The 25,053-nt window shown below is 47.2% G+C and overlaps 1 protein-coding gene and 1 pseudogene across 1 annotated transcript in view; both read left to right on the top strand.

Moving 5' to 3' along the window:
- USP6NL (USP6 N-terminal like) overlaps positions 1-25,053 on the top strand; it is a 927,917-nt gene that overhangs the window by 373,138 nt on the left and 529,726 nt on the right. Inside the window, exon 3 of the mRNA XM_086918996.1 lies at positions 2,079-2,161. Coding sequence (XP_086775122.1) covers positions 2,079-2,161 — 83 coding nt within the window. The remainder of the gene's footprint in view (positions 1-2,078; positions 2,162-25,053) is intronic.
- LOC147751116 (metal transporter CNNM3-like) lies at positions 6,494-7,836 on the top strand (annotated as a pseudogene).

Genomic DNA, 25,053 nt, shown 5'->3' with positions numbered 1-25,053 from the left:
GACTGAGGGAAATCCCTGCCAGAAGGCCATGGGAGGAAGATTTAGGGGATACGGTTTGGAGTGCAACATGTGAATTAGCACGAAAGGTGTCCTGCAATGCAAGCTTTAGACTAACACACTTTAACTATTTGCATCGAACGTACCTAACACAGCAGAATTAGCTAAATATATGTGGGGAGGAAAGCAACCTGTCCCAGGTGCGGGGAAGATGGTGCATAATTTTTCCATATGGCATGGGAATGCCAGGCGATCCTAAAATATTGGCAGGAGGTGGCAGAACGAATGAGGATGGTGACCGGGCTGATCCAGGCGGCTACCCCACAGGTCTGGCATTGGGTATTGTTAAGAAACCAAGAGAGGACAGGATATGTTGGAAATTCCTGCAGTTGGCATTGGCAAAGCGGAGGGTGGCCATTGCATGGATGAGCCTGAGGACGCCCTCCATAGAACTGTAGTACAAAGATATGATAAAATGGGCCCGGGCGGTATATGAAAAAGACCTGCAGAGACGATAAGTTAGAGGAGGGTTTAATAGAGTGGGCAGTTCTTATGGGCAGTATGTCTCGGGATACGGGAGAGAATGAAACTGAGACAGAGGGGGTTGATGGCCCACAGGGAGGGGACATCCAGGACGTTCAGTCTGGTAGGACTTAACACCCACTGCCATCACCCTCTGCAGAGAAAAACCTGATGTTATGCCACCCCTCCACATACCACCCTCTCTAATACCTCCTCTTCCCCCCCAAATACTAAAACATTATACCTGGTCCCCTGCCACCTACCCTACTGCCCTCTCTTCTATCTCTCTCCAAACCCCACACCCCAACCAAAAATTATACTGTACTTGGTCTCCTGTCACCCACCCTCACCACGCCATTTCTTCTGTCAGCAGCCATGCTCTCTGCTCTTCTTGAGCATCAAGACAGAGATGTGCTAAGTGGATCTATTGTAGTGCTTGTCAGCAGAGATTTAAATTCCCTTTCAGTGTGGGTCTGCAGAAACCCGTGTCTGAAAAGGAATATGGTAGTTGGCTGCAGTAGAACTCGCCAATTGTTCTTTCACCTCCCATGGGTCTGTAGAGACCCATGAGTGAAGGAAGTAAGGCAAGTGAGACCGCCAGATGCCATTTTGCTGTCTCTCTTGCATCACGACAGACCTGGGTGGGAGAGCACAGTAGAAGCAAGGAGTTCCTCTGGAAATGTGAGAACAGCGTTAATCAACTTGTGTCCCACTGTTAAGTCACAAGAGTGAGTAACCTGATTTCAGTCAGGTTATGTGCGATACAGACTTCCAACAGAAACCATGCATGGTATTTACTTTGTTTTGAAGAAAAGAACGATCTTTTAGGAGCACTCTGAATCTCAGCCATGGCTGAAGTGCACTCCTTCACATGTATTTAAAATGTTGGAGTGGGGAGATCATCCTTTTATGACATTTTGAAAAGTGGCTTAGGGTATGGATGCCTCCTTTTCATGCTAATTTTATCATTTATTTATCAAGCTTTCTAAAGAGTACTCTGAAATCCCCAGTGGTACAGATGTTCTCTTTGACGCAAGCAAAGTTTTATTTAGGCCAAGACCTGTCTCCAGTAAATGACCACTATATTATTTTATTTCTTTTAATTAGCTCTCACCACCGATGGTACAACTGAATAAGTCTATTTACATGAGGTAGCTCCCTTCACTGAGGCCCTGCTCCTTACATACCTGCTCCAATACCAGCAATTCTTGATAGCTGAAGGAAAGGCAGGAGATTGCCTGGCCTTGGAGAGCAGCAGTTAGCTGTCCTCTCAGACTGAAGGACTTCCCTACGCATTCTGGTCTATCTCCTTGTCCATTGACAACATAGGTACAGCTGTTGGGGGGGGGGGGGGGGGGGACTATGAAACTCTTTTTGCTTTTCCTTTCTTCAGAAGTTGTCAGGCAATGTGCCGGGAGTGCTACACCTGTGCTCTCTCTGATGACTCCTCATCCAATCACACTGCAGCCTTCTGATGGTGTACACAAAGAAGGTTTATTTGCATAGTTTGTTAGTCAGCATTTTGTGACGCAAGACTATTTCTCCTTTTGTCATTTTAGGGAAGAGATGGTGCAAAGATTGAGCCTTGGGAAGATGCAGACTACCTTATTTACAAAGTCACAGATCGATTTGGTTTCTTGCAGTAAGTGATTTTGGAGATACAATGCAGTATGACTTATATTTTATTGTAGACTTACTTATGTGACCGTATCGATTTTTTTTTAATACAACCTGTGTAAGAGTAAAATTCAATTTGCTGAATACTTTCCAAATTGTCTTGGTCTGTGATTTTCAATTATTAAATCCTTATTCTTTTTTTAGTCTATGATTGAAATTGATCTTTAGTGTGGAGGAAACAAGGTGGAACCTGTTGATCAAGGATAACACCCATACAGTTTACTTTTCAGTGCTGGAATCCTTTTGCAAAATATATATGTTGTAAACTTTAACACATAGAAATTAATTTTACACACATTGTTTCGGGACATTCCGTATATTTGGAGCAATTTTATGCATGTATTTTATTCTAAAATTCTAATTTATCTTTTGCAACTCTATACTTTGAGCAACGACTTGTGTATTATAAAGGATATTCTAGTTCCCTTTTGTGTTTTTATACATAGCCCTGTGATACCCGATAGAAATAAAATGTGGTCTGAAAAATATGTTCTGACATTGTTTGCAGACATTTTTGTGCATAAATTGCTCGTGGCGTAATTTATGGATCTAAATGTATGTTACTTAAAATAAAAACTCCTTTGTTGACCCTTCGTGCTGTTGAAGTACTGAGCCCATTCCAAGACAAGTTGAAAGTAAAAAGTCCTTTCTTTCACAAAAGTGCATATTTTACATGCCAAATGTGTTTAGTTTTTTGGTGAATGATAATATAAACCCGTATTCGTTTCCCCACATTTGCCAAGGTTGACATCTAAACATTACAGTTTGAGCCAGAAATACTTTACTGCCAGTTGACCGAGTGGCACATCTTGTGTCTCTTTATTGAATCATTAAACGTGCTGTGGTATTTGCTGCTTTTGTTGGGTGTTCACCATTATTTTTGTTGATTGTCCACTCCCAAGACACGTTTCATAAGGGTGCTCCCATTTTTCGCACCCAGTTGATAATCTATAATTTACCATATTTTTAAACTGTATCGTGACTTCAGTGCCCATAATTTTCACGTGTTCTTTTTTGTTGTGTGGTTTGCACAAGGAGGGTTACAAACTTTGAAGCTATTGGCATACAATTTAAATTTGACTAAATTGTCCCTGTATTCAGGCAGAATGTCCTTCCAATAACTAATAGTAAGATTTCTATGCAACCTTCAGATCTCAGTGGTTAAAATTAACCAAACAATTATAGAAGTGAATTCATACATTCTTCTGATGCCTGTATCACTCGCTGAATTTTGACTGTACCGCATTCAAGAGTGCTTATTGCAGAGGGTCTTAGCTTCAGGTGGCTCAGCAGGTGCAGTGGCACTGACAATCTAAAACAAAAAATGTTTCCAATTGGACTTTCTGACGCGGTTATATTTTTTGGAACTGAGCAGCTGGGATGCAATGACATCTTTGGCCTCTAGGTTTGGTCTGAAAGCATATCTACGAAAACACCATTGCTGCGCTAACTAAAGTATCATTCAAAATAATCAATTACACAAAAAAAGAAAATGCTAATAAGCATACACTTAGATTGCAGAAATGAAAATACCACTGAATTAAACTTAAAATATATCTGTTGGGATTGTTCGAGGCTCTGCCGCCCAGCACCCAGCCCACGCCTGCTTTCATGGACACATCTCCCACTCCAGTTAGCACAATGACCGACCATGGGGGGGGGGGGGGGAGTCGAGAATCAGAGACGGGGTACACTCCCCGAGACGTGCACTGCCTGTCTTGCTTTGTGTTTTATTTCTTGAAATGCAATAAAAATGATTTAAACCAAAAATGTATCTGGGAAATGTTTAGCAAATGATTTGATTTGAAAAATGCGCAAAGTTCCTCAAAGATATAAAAGCAGTAATGTCCTGATGGTGTCTATTTTTTGAGAATTTCGTGTAACGTTCATGTAATGTTTTTAATACTGTCTTTATTTCATCATGTTGTATGCATGTTTGTTGCACATAGCTCTTCTTCACAATAGAAACTAGTAAGAAAGCATAAACACTTGAAAGGTTACTGACCCTCAGATAAGGGTATTTGTTAGAAGCTATACGTTTGCGCAACGTACCTGCTGAAGGTAGCTTTGGAGCAGAGTCCAAAGAGCCCTTTGAATGGCTTGGCTGGAGTGTGTGAATTATTGCTTGTGGGTAATGGGCTGTTAGTATAGTGGGCAGTAGGGTTTCGGTAAATTTCTGTTTGTGCATTGTTTAGGTTTTAGTATTTTGACACCACCCTATGGCGTTACTTGATATAAGAACATTCATACAGAGAGATTGTCTAAACCCTGCACATTCCAGTTAGTATACCATTCAAAAAGTGTCCTGAAATATATTTTGAAAGTATGTGTAGAAAGTGATAAGTACACTCTATTATTTTAGGTCTAGTTTGACATCAGAGCTGTTTGCATACCTGTTAAGGAAGCATACATAGAGTGGCCGTTTGCTCCACCTCTTATGCCTGCGCTAAGGCAGAGAGTGACGCAATTGAGGTAAAGGTGGATTGTCACACTGGCGGCGTCTTTCTTCGATGCTCATTGTGCTGGTTCCAAAGGCGCTGCATGATACGTACGAAGAAGACTCACCCAGTGGGAAGAGAGTAAACTTCCTTTTGCGAATTTAGGACTGGATTTCCTTTGCGTAAAGGATACCACGAAGAATTCCTTTGAATAGACTAGCCCAAATAAACAGAGACATTGTATTTCCTTTTTCCTGTTTACTGGTTATTCAACCTGTTGCCAAATAAAAGGAGATCAGGAGTACTCCGTTCTCTGAAACAATGCTTGTTCTTGCCAGCTGCTTACAGTGGATGTTTCTTACTGGTCTCTTTCAATCTGTTTTTTGCACCTTGTCCAGCCTGCCTCTTTTCCTTCTGATTTGGCCTGTTCTTTCTTACAGTTTTGTTGCCTGATTCGTGGGTTTTCCCCTCTTAAAAAAATGGTATTCCAGTTTGCTTTTTTAGGCCTCGTGCCTAGCGGTGAACTGTGCTGCAGTGCTCGCGCAGCGCGAGGCATTTTGGAGGTGAAAAACGGGGAATGTGAGCTGACTAAGGAATCGCACACGCTCGTGCGCATGCGTTTCCTTTTCAGCTCCCCCTTTGGCCTTTGCGTGCGTCTTATTGTAAAAGACTGCATGCAATTGGCCAGAGGCGCGCGCATAGCTCCTCCCACGGCCTATTGGTGTCTATTACGCGCACCAAGCGTGTAATAGACATCAATAGGCCGTGGGAGGAGCAATGATCGTGCCCAGACAGACGTGACGCGCGCGCCTCATGTTTTTCTTTACTTTTAATAATCCACATTTTGTAAAGCGCGAACATACACCCGTATGGGTCTCTAGGCGCTGAGGGCCGTCAAGAAGATTAAGCAAGCTATTGCCCAGAGTCACATGGTGCTGGGCTAACCTGCCGTCGGAGCCGGGGATCGAACCGTGATCCCCAGATTCCAGCGTCAGTCACCCTGGCCGCGGCGCCACACCTCCGTGCTTTACTTTTGATGTTAAAAGTAAAGCGCGGGTGCCTCGATTATACCAAAGGTAAAGAAATAGATGTTTTTTTCTAATTCTTTACTCGGTGTCGTGATTATTAACCAGGACCTTTCTGCTGAGTTGAGGAAGACTCTGTAGTGTGGCCTGTAGGTTATTCCTCATTTCATTCTCTATCTCACTTTCCCTGATTTACAGCTCCACATAACGTGAACACCTGCAGACAGGAAATGGTAAAACATAACTGTCAGAGGTCAGCTCCATAGCAGATTGTCAGGCCTTCCTCCCGTTTGCGGCTTCATTTCACAGGGGGGCTGATTGTCAATGCAGGTGAATGAGCCACACTAGCCACAGCATGTGTGGACCCCTGGGCCAGAGTCTTGATACCCCTTGTTTTACTTGCTTTTGAGCTTCAATAATGGCAGACGCATAACTTCCCTATAACACGGCTCGCCCAAATCCTTTTTGTTTTTTCTAAATTATATTTTTCATGCTGCAAATTGGCAGTCCGTCTCTGGTTGTGGGGAGGGCTTCTTGGTTCCTTCTGCTGTGTCAGAGGCAGACACACTTGTATAATTATTTTGACACTGCTAACTCTGACTGACAGATTTTTCCTATGTGATGTAATTAACTATAATTTTTAGAGACACGTGCCTGATAATAAACTGCAAAAATAAAATTTACCAATCCTATTATTTCTAATCTGTTTTCCTTTCAGCGTCTTTACAATTTATTAATTCGACCCCCCTCTCTTTATTGGTGGCTCTTTCCCTCTTAGACCAATGAGAGTTGAATGGGTGTGCGGGGTGTGTTTGCAACTCTGCTCCACCTAATATGGTGTTGGGCAACCAGTCTATGGTGGAATCAGGAGACTGGGGCTGTAGGCTGCTGGTGCCTACTGTGCTCCCAACGGGCCCAATGACGGACGCCCCGCCCCTTGCGCTGCTGGGCTTGCAACTCAAAGATCTCCAAAGGGCATCCTTTATTGGGGGTGTCATCTGTGTTCCCCTGGGTGCTCCTTCAGCCTTCGCCTTAATGGAGAGAGTCTACTTAATGAGTCCTGGGGCTGGCTGGGTTTCGCAGGAGGTGGTCTAGCAGCAGCTTGCTGAGGACTGGGACCCCAAGATGAGGGGCTATGGCAGCTGGAACCACAGGAATGGGGAGGGTATTGGGGACTGGTGACTGTGGCTGTCCCAGAGGGGGCTCCTGCATGGCTATATCACATTTTCACAAGGACAGCTTTGGACCAGCCCTGGGATACCTTCGCTGGTGCTGTGGTGGTAGTTGATGGCAAGTCGGCTCCAAGTACTCCATCTTGCCTCCTAGGTATCCTGGCAGCTCCGGCAGTGGTCTTGCACATGGCTTGCAGCTTTGCTCCTTTAGCTTAGAACTAGTAGAGCTGCATGTACTGCACTAATGTGGATCCCAGAAAGAGCGATGCAATGCAAAGTGACTGGAGCGACTGCAACGATGGGGCACTGTGGCCCTCGTTGCCACATCGATCCTGGCAGTGGTGGCCAATGCAGCAGCTGATGTCCTGCTGTACCTGGCACTGGGTTTACCAGCGCCTGCCATCTTTTTGGCAGTGGGCTGTCTCTTGTTGCCAGGTGAACTGGCTCCAGCAGCTCTCGCTTCATACTCGTGCCTGGAGCTGAGCGTCTGCACCCTCTGGCTGGCATTTGTGTATGGTCGTTACTTTCCCTCTTTCTTTTCCAACTTGGCAAACTGCTGAATCTGGCCTTCCGTCACGATATCAGTCCATGCCTGCTGTCAGATAAAGTGGCGGACATGATGCGCAATGGTGAGTCTTACAACAAGTTTGTGAAGGAGGAGTTCAGTAAAGATGCTCTGAGAAATATGACTGTGAAGGGCACCCTGATGCCGGGTCAGGACTGCTTCATGCGGAGAACCATGCGTGACTTCAGCACCATGTCACAGATCTTGCAGAGCGGCTATACTTGCATCCCTGTCTATGAGTAAAAGAGCTCTAAAATTGTGGACATCCTCTGTGTCAAGGACCTTGGAACGGTGGACCCGATGACTGACAAGGACCTTGGAACGGTGGACCCGATGACTGAACGCCCATCAGCACCATCACCAAGTTCTACAACCACCCACTGTACTTTGTATTAAAAGTCACCATGCTCGATACCGTGCTAGAAGTTCAAGAGAGGTGAGGACAAGGTCTAGGTCTTGTAGACCCGCACATTGATCACCAGGATTTGCTTATAGCATGGTTTGGTGTTTGAGAGCACTGGATTCTATTTTGTTCTTACTGTATCTTTGCAATGGACAGCCGATTAGTTTCAGAGTGTTTTGCAAGCTAAAGCTTCTGTGCCTACACAACACTACTACCCACCCCATTTTTAGTTTGTAACCTATCAAATAACGCAGCTGTCTGGTTTGCTAAAGACTTCTTGGGGACATTCAGAAAGCTTCACTGGGAATGCATTTGGTCTATTGTTTACTAATGGCTTTGCTGTTTGTAAGTCGCATATGCTTGGTTGCTGACTTTATTTTTTCTAGACTGTCCAGCTAGAGTTTGTACCTCCAGTGACCCTATCCTTTCACCAGGATTCGATTTCTGCTTTCTACTCTACACCACTCCAAGCCCCTGCACTCCACTCTGCACCATTCTAATCTGCACCACTCTTATCTGCACCACTCTACTCTATGCCAATGCCCTCCATTCCACTGTACTTCACTCCAAGCAAATGCACGCTACACCATTCCATTCTAGGCCTCTACACTTTACTGTGCACCACTCCACTCTATGCCACTCCACTCTGCAACACTGCACTCTAATCTGTACCACTCTATTCTGGAACAGTGCACTCTATACCAATCCCCTCTACGCTACTCTAATCTGCACCACTGCACTCTATGCCACTGCGCTCTCCTCTGAAACAATCTATGACCTGCATTTCATGCCACATTACTCCATACCATTGTAATCTATCTGCACCACTCCACACTGTTATTATTTGCAAAACCAATATCTCAAACTTTCGGTAATGCTCGGCCTATTGCATTGCAAATGCTTGTTCTACTACCTTACAGTCCAGATCTCAGTTTTATAATCTGGGAAGTGTAGGAAGCAGCAGGGTACACCCTGCGAACTAAGAAAGACAAAAGGTCATCCATCACCTAGAAGACCAACATTTTCATTTTCCTTTGCCCCATTCTGCCACTGCTATGATACCGCTTCAGTCCCTTCTTGGAGTACCCTAGAACAGAGTCAATCTTTCACGTCATGCTACTGGCTGTTTGGTGTATCTTTCTGCCACTTAGAAAGTAGTTCCATTGCAGTGAATGCATAGGTAGGCAATGACCGCACTCTTTGCCCCATTAAGTTCTTCATCTCATACATACATGCATTGCATACATATTGCATTAATTTTTTGTTATGTTTTCACTGCAAGACACCATGGTTAATTTTCTGGCAAACCAATAAATTGCTAGGCTGTCAAATTTGCTTTCCTCTAATGGTTTGAGAACTACCCTTTGGCATCCTTGGCAACCATGTTGAGCCGCTGTGATGCTGATAGGATTCAACACACCTCGCAGCTTCTCTGCTCCTGCTTGTAAAAGCCAAACAGTTGGATTCATAACTGAAAGCGCAAGTAGGACCTTTTGGATTTTCCAGTTCTTATTAATGCCTGTTCATTAGACACTACAATGTGATCACTGCACAACTAATATGAAGTGGTTCTCTGAACTATGTACATTTCCAGACCTTGTCTGCACTGCCATGTTTTAACTCAAAAGAATGCAGTTTTGAATATATCTCTTTCTTTCAGCCAATATAATTAATTTTTGTTTCCCTAAGAAGGGTTTTTCCTTCAGGATGAAGTCAGGGCTAGTTTGGTTGTATTTTAGCAAGTTCAGAAAATACTGTTTTGTAAAGTGAAATGTTCATATGAAGAATGTTCATGATGTTAAGCACACATTATTTAAAACTGAGAAATATCTTCTTCCGTTCCAGCACCATTAAATCAGTTTTCCAGAAGTCTCAGAATATTTTAAATTCTCCTCTCCACAGTTAATCATCATCTTTTGCTGAACGGATTAGAGTTTTAGCCTGCGTGGTAAGGCGGAGTACTCTTTTGGGCATGTGCCAAACCTTGTTCACAGCTACAATCCGTACAGCTCATAATGACTGTTGAAAGGTTAGGTATGGTTCTGGACAAGGTTTCGCTTGTCATAATGAGTTCGTTTAATTCAACAATTTCGGCAGTAAGGTATTCATGTGTGAAATACAGTATCTCTCTGCGGTTAGTTTCTAGGTTTGTTAAAGACATCTTGGGGACATTCAGAAAGTTTACCGAAGAGTGCATTAGGCTCGTTGCTTACTTTTGGCTTTGTGGTTTGTAACTCACATTTTCTGGCTTCTTTCTATTTTCTGGCTTCATTTGCTTTAGGCTGTACAGCTTGAGTTCGTCCTTCTAATTGCCCAAACCAGGTTTACTGTATTTTTCCACAACATCGCTTTCTATAAACAGCCCTTAAAATCTTGTTCTTACCTGATCACGTATGCTGTCCATTCAAAGACAGAGGTCAATTGCCAGGATGTGTCTTCCAGGGAGCTTGGCTTTTATTTTTCCTTCTCTGACTTCAAAGTGAGCAGAGTTTTGCATGGACGAGCTGACCTTCGAGGGGATTGCCCAGCTTCTTAATGCCTCCCTAAAACTGGGCCAGTTGTATTGTAATTGGAAGCACGTTCTTGTGCTTCCATTGTTGAAAAAGACTGGCTTAGATCCTCTTTGCTGGTAAAATTACAGGCCTATATTTCACCTCTCCATTATTTCCAAAATATTGGAAAAACACATTAACTCTCAGCTCTTTGTACATGTGACAAAACATAAGCGATTTCATCCATCACAGTCTGGCTTTCGTCCCGGTCTGTTGGGGGTCACAGGGAACCTTAGGCAGCAGCTTGACTGTGGTGGCACAGTAGCGCTCATCCTACAGGATTTGAGCCCTGCCTTTGACACAGTCTCGCCATTCTATTCTGGTGGATCACCTTGAAAGCTCTGGCATTGTAGGTGTAGCCTTTCAGTGGCGGATTACATTTTTAAAGAATCGCTCCTTTCAAGTTTTCCCTCACACTGCTAAATCTAGTCCTGTGGCCTTAACATCAGGAGTTCCGCAGGGTTCAATCTGGAGTCCTCTGCTTTTCTAGCTCTACGTTCGCCCTTTGGCAGACATTGCAGAAAAATCTGGGTTGAGCATCTTTTCATATGCTGACGATACACAGATTATTTTCTCTTTATTACCAGCTTAACACCAGGATCCTTCCTTACGTTAACTTGGTCTGCGTAATATATCCTTGTGGATGACCACTAATGCTATAAGGGTGAACGGTTCTAAGACTGAGTTTCTCATCCTGGGGAATAATCCTGAACTTTGGGGAGCCCGCTATTGGCATGTCTCTTTGGAACCTATGCCTACCCAGGTTCCTAAGGTTAAGAACCTGGGTTTTTCCATTGATAGCAAGCTTTTCCTCGCTGCTCAGATCTCGGGAATAACCTCAGCCTGCTTTGCGGTCCTCAAGTGGTTAAAGAAAATTCTTTGGCTAATTCCACCAGTTGTTCAGAGGGCTGTCCTGTAGGCCTTAGTGATCTTCAGACTTGATTATGGTAATGTACTGTATCTTGGTGCGGACAAGACCTCTGTACACCATCTCCAGCTCATTCAGAATGCGGCAGCCCGCCTACTTTTTAGGTTGCCTTGGCATGCCTCTGCTTACCCTCTGCTCCATCAACTCCACTGGCTCAGGGTTAGTAAGTGCATCACGTTTAAGGCCCTCTGCTACATGGTTAGAGCACATTACGGCCTGGCCCCTGTGTACATACTCAGTCTTTTCAAGCCTTATCGACCCTCTCACAACCTAAGATCGGCCAATCTTTCTCTTTTCTCAGTCCCCAGAGTACGGCTGACGGCTGACTCATACGGGAGCCGCTCGTTTTCCTTCCTGGGACCAAAATTGTGGAATTTCCTTCTGCTAGAACTCAGGAATTGTCAATCTCTCCTCGCTTTCCGAAAAAAGCTAAAGACCTTTCTTTTTAGTCCGGCCTAATGCAAACGGAGCTCCATTCTTGCTTGTCCCACTTTCAGCGCCGGGAAACCCTGTTGGGTAGCTGTGCGCGTTATAAATCCTTTAAAAAATAATAATCATTTGTGACATCATGCTAGCTAGGGGGGATATGCTTGAGGAAGACTGCAAGTTATCTTTTTTTAAGCACACAACAACATTTTAATGTCTGTAAATGAACTGTGCTGTTGATCAAATCAGTACATTGGGTGATGACATTTCTACACATTATCGTTTGTGCGATGTATACTTTTTTTGAGTAAAACTGTGATTGCAAATGTAAGGGTCCTTTCAATTGTCTGTAATGGTAGGATGCTACCTTATATGCATACAACAAGTTACCCCACTCCACCCCACGCCACTACACTCTACTCTGCACTACTCCACACTCCATCACTGCAATCTTCTCTACACTTTCCTACTCCACTCCATTCTGCTCTGTTTCTGAATGAATGAAAGAAAAAGACAACACAACTTCTTTTGGCAATATAGTACAAGGTTTAATAATGCGCTTTGAAGGACAGACAGTTAAGTGGAACTGGAATCTGAGCTTCAATTTACAGTTAGCGGCAGGTTTCTTTTATACACGTTTCAGCGTAAATATGTAATATATTTGCATATTGGATTACACATCTGCTTAAAACATCATTATATTAACCACATGACTGCTAAGGCAATTCCCCTCCTGTGCTGGAAGTTCCTATATTCCATGGATCATGACGAGTTCAGCTCGTCATGAGCACACGACCAATGTACTGCATGACGAGCTGAGCTCGTCATGAGCAGCGAAGAGGTAAAAAGAAATCATTTTTGCAAAAAAGCTAATTATGTGTATATGAAATACAATACATGTGCATGTGTTATTTTGATTATGCTTCTAAACTACCGCTTGTACTACCGGTTGCCCTTGGCTTTTCTCTTTAAAGCCTAACAATGCTCTACTCTATTCCCTACATGTCTACTACTTTACAAGGCCTAATCTCCCACCTATCCTGTGCCACCTTATCTACATATTTTCTGAGAGACCTGTTCTCACAATGCAGGCCTGTAACTTTCCATCTCGATTCTACTGAAGCTTCCTGACTCAATGTGCCCTTCTTTTTAATTCTACTATTGCAAATAGCTTAGTCCTGTATTTCTCTTTTAATACGTACATTTGCACACAACTTTCTGCTGATGCTTGCATTGACATGAGTGTGCTTCATTTTCTACAATCATTATAACAACTGTACTCTATGCCAATGCACTCTACCCCACACTACCCTACTATGCACTACTGCACTCTTTGCCACTGCACTCTACATCACTCCGTGCCACTCCACTCTATGCCAACCTATTCTGCAACACTGCACTCTATGCCACTGCACTCTACACCAATGCTCTCTGCCCTACTTTACTCGAAACCAATGCACTCTACGCCAATCTACTCTGCACCAAATCACCCTACACCACTATACTCTGTCACTCTATTCTACTCTGTATCACTGCACTCGACGCCACTCTATTGTTTTTTGCACCACTGTACTCTGCACCACTGCTCTTTATGCCACTTAACTTTGCACGCCTGCACTTTACACCACTCTACTCTGCTCCACTCTACGCCAATGAACTGTGCGCCATTCTTTTATACACCACAGCACCCTAAGACAGTATACTCTGCAACACTGCACTCTCTGCCACTCTATGCCACTGACCTCTACACCAATCCACTCTGAGCCACTCTAATCTATTCAGACCCACTGCACTTTTCCACACTCTACTCTATGCCACTGCACTCTACAGAACTTTACTCTGCTCTGAAACAATCAACTATGCTACTCCACTCTACGCCACTCCACTCTGCGCCACTCCACGCCACTTTGTTCTACTCTAAACCACTGTTTGCCACTCTTCTGCACTCTATGCCGCTCAAATCTACTGTGCACCACTGCACTCTATGCCTCTATACGCCAGTGTAGTCTACCCTACTCTACACCACTGCACTCTTCGCCTCTGCACTCTGTACCACTCAGAACTACTCTGCAACACTGCACTCTATGCCATTACTCTATATCTCTCCACTCTTCCCTGCACCCCTCCACTCTATGCCACTTCACTCTACTCTGAAACAATCTACTCTACGCCACTGCACTCTGTGCCACAGCACTGTATGCCACTGTGCTCCACATCAAAAAGTGCTCTGCCACTCCACGCCCTGCACTCTACCCTGCACTATACTTTACCCTGCACCACTCCACTCTTAAACAATCTACTCTACGCAACTGCACTTTATGCTACTGCACTGTACTCCACTCTGCCACTGCACTCCATGCTGCACCACTCTATGCCACTGCACAGTACGCTATGACAATCTACTCTAAGCCACTGCACTCTACGGCAATTTAGTCTACATCACTTTACTCAGAACAATGCACCCTACACAACTATACCTATGCCAACTATTTTGCACCACTGAAATTTACTCAACTATACACTACAAGGAGGGCGTGGCTAGCAGCCGATCATGGCGGCAGCATAAGGGACGAGCTCCGCGACTGAAGCGGCCTCTTCGTCGATCCGACATAAAACCCGTCACTTTTTCAAGCCTTACAGGAGGGTACCAGAACCCAGGACCGGGTGGAGTAAGCAGCGACAAGCGGCAACTAGATCCAACGTCTGCTGACCGAGATACATCGACGCATCGGATCGGCCTACCCCGACCTCCTGAACCGGGACCTCCCCTGGTTGTCGACCCGGCAGGAAGTGCATGCAGACCTGGACCGGAAGTATCCGTGAGGAGACGGAGCCGACAGACCGAGTACACGCTGGAAGGCCGGAGGCACGGACCCACACTGGCCAAGGGAGTGGTGATTAACGGCACAGTCGCTGGCACTCCGACCATCTCTGCGGTTGAAACGAGCGGTACCGAGAGTCAAAGAGACGGAGACGAAGAGGGCGTCCGCCATTTTCTGGATCGAAGAAGTCGCAACGCACCTGGCGATAATCGACGCCTCTCGCCTTCCAGAATTCACCACTGAGACCTGATCTTTGTCGAGCTGGACTGGGCAGGGCGTCCGCACCGCTTCACGCATCCTGGAGCGTAGGAACACGAGGAGCGCGGCAATCAGCGGTATGGCGGGAAAAGGCCCCAAGGGCGGCGTCACACAGACCCGCATCGAACGATATACCTCCGACAAGCCCACCGTCTCTCCAGCGGGGAAAAACCAAGGAGGGAAGACGGCTGACACTCCGGGAGGACAAAAGGCGACGCTAGACGATGTCATGCACGCTCTGGCCCAGTTGCAAACGACCGTTGGTGCTATCTCCACGGATGTCACCCTACTCAGAGCGGACCTCCACAAGATGTCGGAGAAAGTTAAGAACATGGAGGTGGTCACAAAATCTCTTGTGGAGGATGTCTCAGAACTTCAACGGGAAATGGGGAAGATGGCGCAGGACAATAGAATGCTTCGGGAGAAACTGGATGAGCAGGAGGGACGTTCTAGGCGAAACAACATCCGCATTATAGGGGTGCCGGAATCGGAAGGTGTAAAGGCCATGGATCTTTTCGTGGAAAGCCTAATCACGGATGAGCTGAAGCCAAAAGGGCTGTCAAATTTCTTTTCAGTGGAGAGGGCCCATCGGGTCCCAGGAGGTCAACCAAAACCGGGGGCAGCCCCACGACCCATAGTGGCCCGTTTGTTTAACTTCCGTGACCGGGACGCCGTCTTGCAGGCGGCCAGAACCTCCCCTCCTCTTAAGATCCAAAACGCAACCGTCGCCATTTTCCCCGACTACACAGCGGAGGTCGCCCGTCGGCGACGAACGTTCTACGAGGTGAAAAAAGAACTGAGATCCAGAGAACTGCCATATTCCGTGCTCTTTCCTGCGAGATTGCGGGTGGTAGCGGAGAACAAAACGTGGTTCTTTGACAACCCTGAAAACGTACAGGAGTGGTTGGAGGGCTGGAGACCAGGTCAACACCAGAGACGGACAAATCGTCCCAAGAAGGATCGAACTGGTGGTCACCGCCAGGACTCCCAGGCTTCGGGAGGGGGACCGGACAACAGTGATTCTTTGGGAGCAGAAGGAGGCAGGGAAGAGTTCGAGGAACAATGACCATCTGACATTCTTTTGATAATGAGACTTTAATGCTGCGTAAACGCTTCCCGCCATTGGACACTGGGTGAAGGGCCTCCGAGGGTGTTAATGAGAGGCTGCCGGCAGCGGAGAGTCCCTCACCCCATCGCGCAATTACACTGTTTTGGGGATGGGGTATGCACTCTGCTCAGTTGGGGGGGCGGGCAGTTTTGAGTCCGTGCAGCAGGGGGGCAGGGAGGGGGGGGGGGAACGGGAGTTGGGTAAGTTTGCACTACGGGGCTTTTTGGTCCTGCAGGTTCATGTTCTAAGCACACGTATGTTTATTGGCATGTTTCATATAACTGAGAGCATCTGGTCTATTCGGGGCAATGAGAGAATGGAATGTTGGATAAAGTCACACTTGCCCTACGCCTGCCTCCGCATGCCGCCTCGCCTTCGGCGAGGGGGCATCATGACGACTCACTGTTTTTCTTATGGCTGGAACAGATAGTCACACCGCACCACACCCTCTGCTTGTCATGTCATGGAACGTCAGAGGCCTAGGGGATAAGATTAAGAGGGGGCTGGTGCTGCAGGGAATTAGAAGACAAGGGCCTGCTCTCATTCTCCTACAGGAGACACACTTGACGGGAGCGGCCACGAAGGCTCTAGATAGGAGAGGCTATCACATGATAGTACACGCAGAGTTCACCTCGGGGTCCCGTGGTACAGGTATCCTGCAGAAGAAATCGTCCCAATTTATTGTAAAGTCTACAGCAACTGATGCTCATGGCCGCTTCGCAGCAGTTCATGGGCAGTGGGAGGGAAAACTGTTAAACGTACATACCACCTGCACTACATTCTGAGGCTTTGCCGGACCTTGGTAGATTTTTGCTGACTCACTGATGGGGACCTACTCATAGGTGGGGATTTCAACATGGCACTCACAAGCACCCTAGATCGGTTCCCCCCACGCACACACATGACACAGCAGGCTCCAGGCCTTTCTAGATGAACAGGGATTGGTGGACATATGGCGCACGCTACACCCTAATCAGCAGCAATACTCGTATTATTCGGCCACACACAACAGCCTCTCTAGGATAGACTATTTCTTCACATTGAGCAACGGACATCTTGCTGTGGCCGAGACAAACATACTGCCGCGGGGCATCTCGGATCACTCTCCGCTCACTCTGACGATCACTACCACAGACACTAAACGACGAAGGCTATTCCCAATCTTCCCTGGTTATCTTAAAGTTCCCCAGATCAACAAGGATCTGAAGAAGGCTACACGGCTTTACTTCGAGGAAAATCGGTCCTCGGTAGACTCCCCCTCTACGTTATGGGAAGCATACAAGACCGTGTTTAGGGGCCAGGCCATTGCCGTTGTTGCGAATCATAAAAAGGCACACAGAAGAGAGGCCTTAGATTTAGAATTGGACCTCGAGAGGGCCAATACCGCACATATGGCAAGTCCTTCGGAAGACACGCTCCATGATCTCCAGGTCCATCAGCGTCGCCTCACTGACCACCTGAGGAGGATCACGGTGTCCGACATTGCGGCGACGCAACACAGGGTCTACGACATTGGGGACAAAGCCAGTAAACTTTTAGCATGGTTGGACAAGAGGCAGGGGGGAGGGAGGAACATCCTACAACTTACTGACTCATGCGGCGTCGTCCACACCCACCCCAGCAAGATAGTGGAAGTCCTCGCGGATTATTTCACTGAAGTGTATACCCCAGAGACAGTGGTGGGAGAGGGTGAGGTCCGGGTGGCCCTTGAGCACGTTCCCCTGCCGGAATTGACGGCGGAGGCGTCAAAGGACATAGATGCGCCCCTGACGGTGGAAGAGATTCAGCTGGCCATCGGCGCCCTGCATCCGGGTAAGGCTATGGGCCCCAATGGGATTCCCATTGAATGGTTCAAAATCATGACAGAGTCCCTGAGCACACCCCTACTTCATATGTATGAAGAATCTAGAGTGAAGGGTAGGCTGCCGCCGGACCAACGGATGGCAGCTATCGTAGCAATACCGAAACCAGGTAAACCCCCCAGCGAATGCTCGTCGTATAGACCTATTTCCCTGCTGAACCCAGGGGCCAAAATTATCGCTAAGGTGTTGGCGAACAGGCTATTGCCGTGTCTACCTCAATTGATTCACCCAGACCAATCCGGCTTCATGCCACATCGCAGTACCGCCTTAAATCTCCGCAGGGTACATGGGGTAGTGGGCCGAATCCCGTTACTACGGGAACCGGCCGCGATCCTTTCGCTAGACGCCAAGATGGCGTTCGACATGGTGGAGTGGAACTATCTTTTTGTAGTGCTCGCACGTATGGGTTTTGGCCCGGTATTTATCTCCTGGATACGCATGCTGTACAGAGACCCCATGGCCAAAGTAGTGGCTAACGGCCACATCTCCAGAACCATATCTCTAGGCCGTGGCACGCGACAGGGGTGCCCGCTTTCACCCCTCCTTTTCGCCTTGGTTTTGGAGCCGTTGGCAGTTACGATTCGCACCACGCAACTCCTGAAAGGGATTCAATGGACCCCGCAATGGGAAGATAGTGTCCCTTTACGCGGACGATATGCTGATCTACCTTACAGATCTGGAAGAGAGCCTCCCTAATCTCCTGGCTCTTTGTACTGCACATGGGCGAGTCTCGGGCTACACCATTAACTGGGCGAAGTCAATAATTTTCGAGCTACGGGGACCACTTCCGCCACTCCCGGACTCCTGTCCACTAGAGCTGGCGCACACTTCTTTCAAGTATCTGGGGATTCATATCACCTGAGACGAGGCAGAGTTCACACGACTGAACTTACAGCCCCCCCTACTCCGTCTCCGTAGTGATGTACAACATTGGAAAGAACTCCCCTTAACGCTACTAGGAAGGGCAGCGCTCTTTAAAATGATGGCTCTGCCGCGCTTCCTATACGTCCTTGAAAACACTCCACATTTGGTGCCGGATAGCTTCCTCCAGAAAGTAACGGCACAGATTTCAGGCCTGCTCTGGGGCAACCAACCAGCCCGGATCTCACACACAAAATTGAATAGGGGGTGGTACGACGGAGGCATTGCGCTGCCCAACGTACAACTGTACTACTGGGCGGCCCAGCTTAAAATCCTTAATCAATGGTTACACGCCCCGCAAGAGGACCCAGCGTTTAAGGCGGACAGGGTACAACTGGGTACGAACAGTTTGTTGGCCCCACTATACCACCGTGGTGTAGCGGCAAAACTTGCTGGACCTACGAAACACACTGTTCGTCTATGGTACAAGGCACAGGCAAAGTTGAAATGGGATGGGACCATCACAAAATTTACACCTCTATGGGACGCAAAAGCATTGGGCCACCTGCAGCGCTACAAGGGCTTCACGCAGTGGGACAACATCGGAATCTCAACAGTAGGGGACATGTGGACGAGACATTACATAAACTGCACAGGGCTGATCATCCTTATTGTCTCAGAGGTTGCGGGGTGGAAGGCTCGTTCATACACACGATCTGAGAATGTCCACTGATTGTTAATTATTGGCGAAGAGTTTTGCGCACCATAGCCCAAACACTACACACCTCACTTACTCTGGACTCGCGGCTGTGCCTCCTGAATGTCTGGGGGCCGACCGACCTCACCTTTTATGCAAAAACATGGACTACAGTGGGGTTGGTGACGGCGAAACGGGATATAGCACAGAAATTGGGGTCGGCTGATCTCCCCACACTGGCTCAGTGGATCCGCAACATGGACATGCTCATGCTGACTGAAAGGGCGGTGTATAAACTGAGGAATAACCCGCGTAAATGGAACGGGGTCTGGCAGCCCTGGAACTCCTACAGGGGGGACATATGTGAACCACTGGATGAGGACGATCTTGAGGGATCTGAGAGCGAAGAAGACCATTGACTGGGTATGAGGATGCTTGTTGGGCGGTATACACGGGAGCGGGCGGGACTTGCATTTGGAGGTTGGTATGGGGGGGTGGAATGGGGCGGGGGGCATAGGAACGTCTGATTGGTCCCTCTATAGATAGACTGTGATGCGAGATACTGAAGACACTACTTTATTCACATGCCGAGCTATGTGTTATTGGTTTAAGTTTCCTAATTGCAAAAAAATCAAACAAAAAAAACCCACAAAATGCAAACTGTAATTTGTACGATACATGTATATTCCTCTTCATCAAGTCACCCGGATCGCCCGGTCCACAACATGACTTCGAGGTGCTGCTACACCTTCAGCCGTTTCTCATGTACTCTGTAATGTGAAGAGACACTAAGAATGTATATGGATATGTGACTGATGAAGTCAATGGTAATATTTCTGTTTTGCAACAAAAATAAAAATTTAAAATAAAAACTATACACTACAACATTCTACTTTATTCCACTGCACTCTCTGCCACTGAAGGCTATGCCACTGTACACTATTACGGTCTAAATCACTGCACTGAAAGCCACTGTATTCTACTCCGCCACACTGCTCTTGCACCACTCTAATCTGCAACACTCTCTGCCACTGCACTCGACGCCACTTCACTCTACTTTGAAAAAATCTACTCTGCCACTGTAGTCTACACCACTCTATTCCATTCCAATTCCATTCCAATCCACTATACATCACTCCACACTTCACTCACTAGTGAAGTAGTGTGGCTCACTGGTTAGAGGCGGCAGACCCGAGAGCAGAGGACGGCCCGGGACCAGGGTTCGATTCCCGGCGCGGCAGGTTTCTGGACCAGGGTCAGCGGACTCGATAATTCTCTCGCCTCGGTGCCCACTTTGATCAGCGATCACACTCGGCAACTCTGGGCATTAGCTTGCCTCATCTTCACTAACGGCCCCACCAGACCGCCGGGGATGCCTGGTCTCACCCTGGAGATACCCATTAAGGGACCATCTCTCAGGGAAGCCAGGAAGGGTTTCGCAGCGGTCGAAGCGCATTGGGACCCTACGGGTAAGTAGTGCGCTATATAAATGCCAATACATTTACATTTACATTTACACTCAGTTTTATAGTGCAGCACTCTTCAACTGCAATCTACGCCAATGACCTCTACACCACTTTACTGAAAACAATACAATGTACGTCACTGCACTCTCTACCAATCTACTCTACACCACTCAACGGTACATCACTATACTCTACAACACTTCACGCCACTCTTCACTATTGAAGTCTGCCCATTTTCACTGCATCACTCTGCCACTGCACTCTCCACCAATGCACTCTAAACCACTCTACACCACTGCACTCTACGACACTCTACTCTGCAGCACTGCACTCTCTACCACTTAAGTCTGTGCCACTCTACTCTGTGCCACTATCCTCTGTGCCACTTTCCTCTGTGCTACTTTCCTCTGTCACTGCACTCTACTCAGCACCGCACTACGCCACTCTGCTGCACTCTGCCCCAATGCACTCACTCTGATTTACTGTGCACCACTGCCCTCTGACACTGCACTCTGCTTCACTCTACACCACTCTACACCACTCCACACCACTCCAGTCTAGGCCACACCACACCACTCCACTCTGCAACACTGCACTCTACCCCACAACTGTATACCACTCCCCTCTACCCTGCACCACTCCACACCACTTCACTCACTCTTAAACAATCTACTCTATGCCACTGAAATCAATGCTATGCCACTCTACACCACTCTGCTCTATGCCACTTCACTCTACCCTGCACCACTGTACTCTACCCTGCACCACTCCATTGTACTCTGAAACAATCTACTCTATGCCACTGCAATCTACGCTATGCAGCTGTCTCTAAGCCACTGCACTCTGTGCCAATGCATTCTCCACCACTTTACTCAGAACCAATAAACCCTATGCCACTGCACCTACACAGACTACTGTGTACCACTACACTTCTTCGCTACAATACTACACAACATTCTACTCCATACCACTGCACTCCTACGCAACTGCACACTACGTTACTCTTCACCACTGCACTCTGGCACTGCACTCAAAGACATTTTAATATATTCTGAACCACCGTACTCTACATCACTGCCATCTGTACCACTCTACTCCGCATCACTCTACGATCCTGCACTCTGTGACCCTGCACTCTACGACCCTGCAAGTTGACACTACCCTGCATCACTGCACTCTACGGTGCTTCACTGCACTCTACGGTGCATCACTGCACTCTACGGTGCATCACTGCACTCTACGGTGCATCACTGCACTCTACGGTGCATCACTGCACTCTATGCCATGAGATTCTACGCCACTGCACTCTACATCTGTGCGATCTATCCTGCACCACTCCACTCTGCGCAACGCTACTCTGCGCACCTCTACTCTGCACAACTCTACTCCACTCTACTCTGCACCGCTCTTCTCTATGCCACTGCACTTTGTGTTACTCTACGCCACTGCACTCTACGCCAGTGCACTCTATGCCACTGCACTCTACGCCTTCACTCTATGCCAGTGCACTCTAATCTACGCCAATGCACTCAAAACCAATATACTCTACGCCATATTACTCTGCACAGCTGTACTTAACGCCACTTTACTATACCACACCACACTCCACTCTACGATACTCTACTCTATTAACCTCTGCTCCACTGACACTACTCCATTCTGTGCCACTCCACTCTGCAGCACTCCACTCTGTGCCACTCCTGGATAGGCGAGACCTATTGGCTTTGCCAATGGTTGTTTACTCTTTGGCTCTATAAGTACTAATTTGCTTCTGTAACATTGATGGTGAGTGGTGGTTTTTCCACAGCTAAACATGAATACCATTTAGTACATTTGAGTTACAATTCGTAAATCAGTGATTGTTTAGTTGGACTATATTTTATGATGAGCTTCATCAAGCCGAAGAGTGTTAGGATTTAGGCCACAGCTTGTGTCTAAACTTTTCAGTCATGGCTGAACTCTATAAACCGCAGCTAACCTGACAGGATGGTTTTCATGCTGCTTTGAATACAGTTCTCTAGGTCTGTAGAATTTGTTGTTTTCACAAATCAAAGGGGAGAGGACTTGGCCTAACAGCTAGGGTGGTCGACCGCGACTCTGGGGAACTGGGTTCGAGACTCGGCAATGACACTGAACATCCTGTGATTCTGGGCAAATCAAGTAATCTCCCTGTGCCTCCCTCTTTTTCTGTCTGCCCAGTTTGCAATTCGTGTTGTGAAAAAACGCATCTCAGGCTGAATTGCTTGCCCCGGTTATAGCCCTTGCGGATTACAACGTTCAAGGCAGAGGGTTACGTCGTGGACCGAGCCCAGTCACAAACTTGGTGACTCTCGTTGCTCGTCAATTCTGCCGTGCTGCACATTTAGCGCTACTCTGTGCATACATCCAGCGCTGTACTGCAATGTACATGTGTACCGGGCAGCACTAAAATATAAACACAGCTAGTGTACTTGTCCTGCAAATGTTGAGCCCGTGTAATGGGCCTTCTTTTTCGGTCTCGCTGAGCCATTGCGTTAGCAATGCTTGCAAGATATAAAGTAAGGGCTTTGAAAAGTGCCCCTAAAATGCGGATTGGGTACAGTGCATGTGAGCACAACCACGCGCATTGTGCACAGCCTCCATTTGCCACCAGACACTTTGTGCATGCGCGCCGCACTCCGCCTCTGCTGCCACATGCATTCAGCTCACCAGGATGCACACTCCCTCAGCCCCAATATGCTCGCTCGCCAATGTCCCTCCCACCCTTTCTTTGATCTCTGCTTTTCTTTGAACTTTCAGCGCGAGTTCACAGGCTCCTCTGCGCCCCCTTCCTTTAATGGCCCTCCCCCTCCCCAGCACAGAGCGCACATCGCTTGTTGTTTTCTCCCTGCCTGCTTCTACACAACCCCTGTTATTGCCTTTTGTTCGCCAAGGTGGTCACCCCTCACCGCTTTTCTCTAATACATGTTCTTTTCGGTGAGGGTCCAGCGCTCAGATTCTATAATACTCTGCTTGAACCCGGACCCCTGCTCAGTCCACGGTGTGCTTAAATGCTTGAAGTTTTCCCCGGTTTCTAAATTTCTGTGCTGCGTTATGTGGGGCTGTTGGGGCAGGACAATGGTAGGTGGTATTGCAAGTTATTTCACCCTTCACCCTCTCTCAACCTATTGTAACCTCCTTCAGCGCTGTGCACCCCTTTACACACTTCCACATAGCTGACCATCGCTGTGTGCTCTCTTCAGAGAGGGCAGGTATTGGATGGGCGTGTCTCCTGTTAAGGGGCGTCATTCATTCCAGTTACCTTACACAAGGTCACATTCATTTTTATTGTCCCGGGAATATAAGCTTATTCGTCCAGAACTATAGGATGTTGAGTGACTTCGTGACTCGAACCCGATTCCCACTTCTAAAGTCAGCAGGTCTGGCCATTACACCGCATCCTGGGGTAAGGGGAGAGGGGCATGCAATGCCACATGGAGCCTCAGCTAGTCATGGGCTTGAGGTGCCAACAGGACCTCGGGCTGAGCCAGAGCCAGGCATCTCCCCTCCCCCACTGCCCCCTCCAGTATTCAGGGAGCTGAGCCGAGCCTGCCAGGACCTCTCTACAGGCCCCTGCTCTGTTGATGTGGATGGCATTAAACGAAGAGTGTACTGTAAGGTGATGCCACGAGTCCTCGCTTCCTTCCTGATGGCTCTACGCATAAGGCGTCTCTTCGCCTTCTCTGTACATCTATCTCCCGTAGCGCCTCGCTCTGCACACAGCTGCTTTCTCCTAGCGCTGCATGCTTCTAGCTCACGAAAGCCTCACTAAAGCTTGACGATGAGTTCAAGCGCAGTGGAAGACCTTTTACAATAGTTGACTAGTTATAGTTGACTAGTTATCTTTCATTTGTTTATTGGTGCATTTGGATGTTAAACAGGTACTGCTAATAAGGTGGAATCTTTGCCCAGATGGTGTTACGTGACTAAAAAAGACAAAATAGTTGCGTAATATAACAAAGTGTGTTGCATTATGCCGCATAATTTGCTTTTTCTTGGCATATAATTTAGCGGCATACTTTGGCCCATCACTGCCACATAATCCCAGTGGTCCTAGATATAATGTTCTAGTTAGACCACTATTTCTAGGTCAGGAGAGTTTAAAAGCTCAGAAATAGACCTGTGCATACTTTTGTAATCGTCTAGCGTAGGGGCGGCATGTTTAGGTCTCGCACATAACCTATTTTGCATCTATTTTCTCACATTTTGGTAGTTTTTGTAAATACAGTTGGATAATTTAGGTGGCTCCAGGACAT

The sequence above is a fragment of the Lissotriton vulgaris genome, chromosome 1_1 (genome assembly GCF_964263255.1).
Source record: "Lissotriton vulgaris chromosome 1_1, aLisVul1.2, whole genome shotgun sequence".
Taxonomy (NCBI): Eukaryota; Metazoa; Chordata; class Amphibia; order Caudata; family Salamandridae; genus Lissotriton; species Lissotriton vulgaris.
Note: the sequence above shows the minus strand (reverse complement) of the source record. Positions and strands in the feature narration are given on the sequence as shown.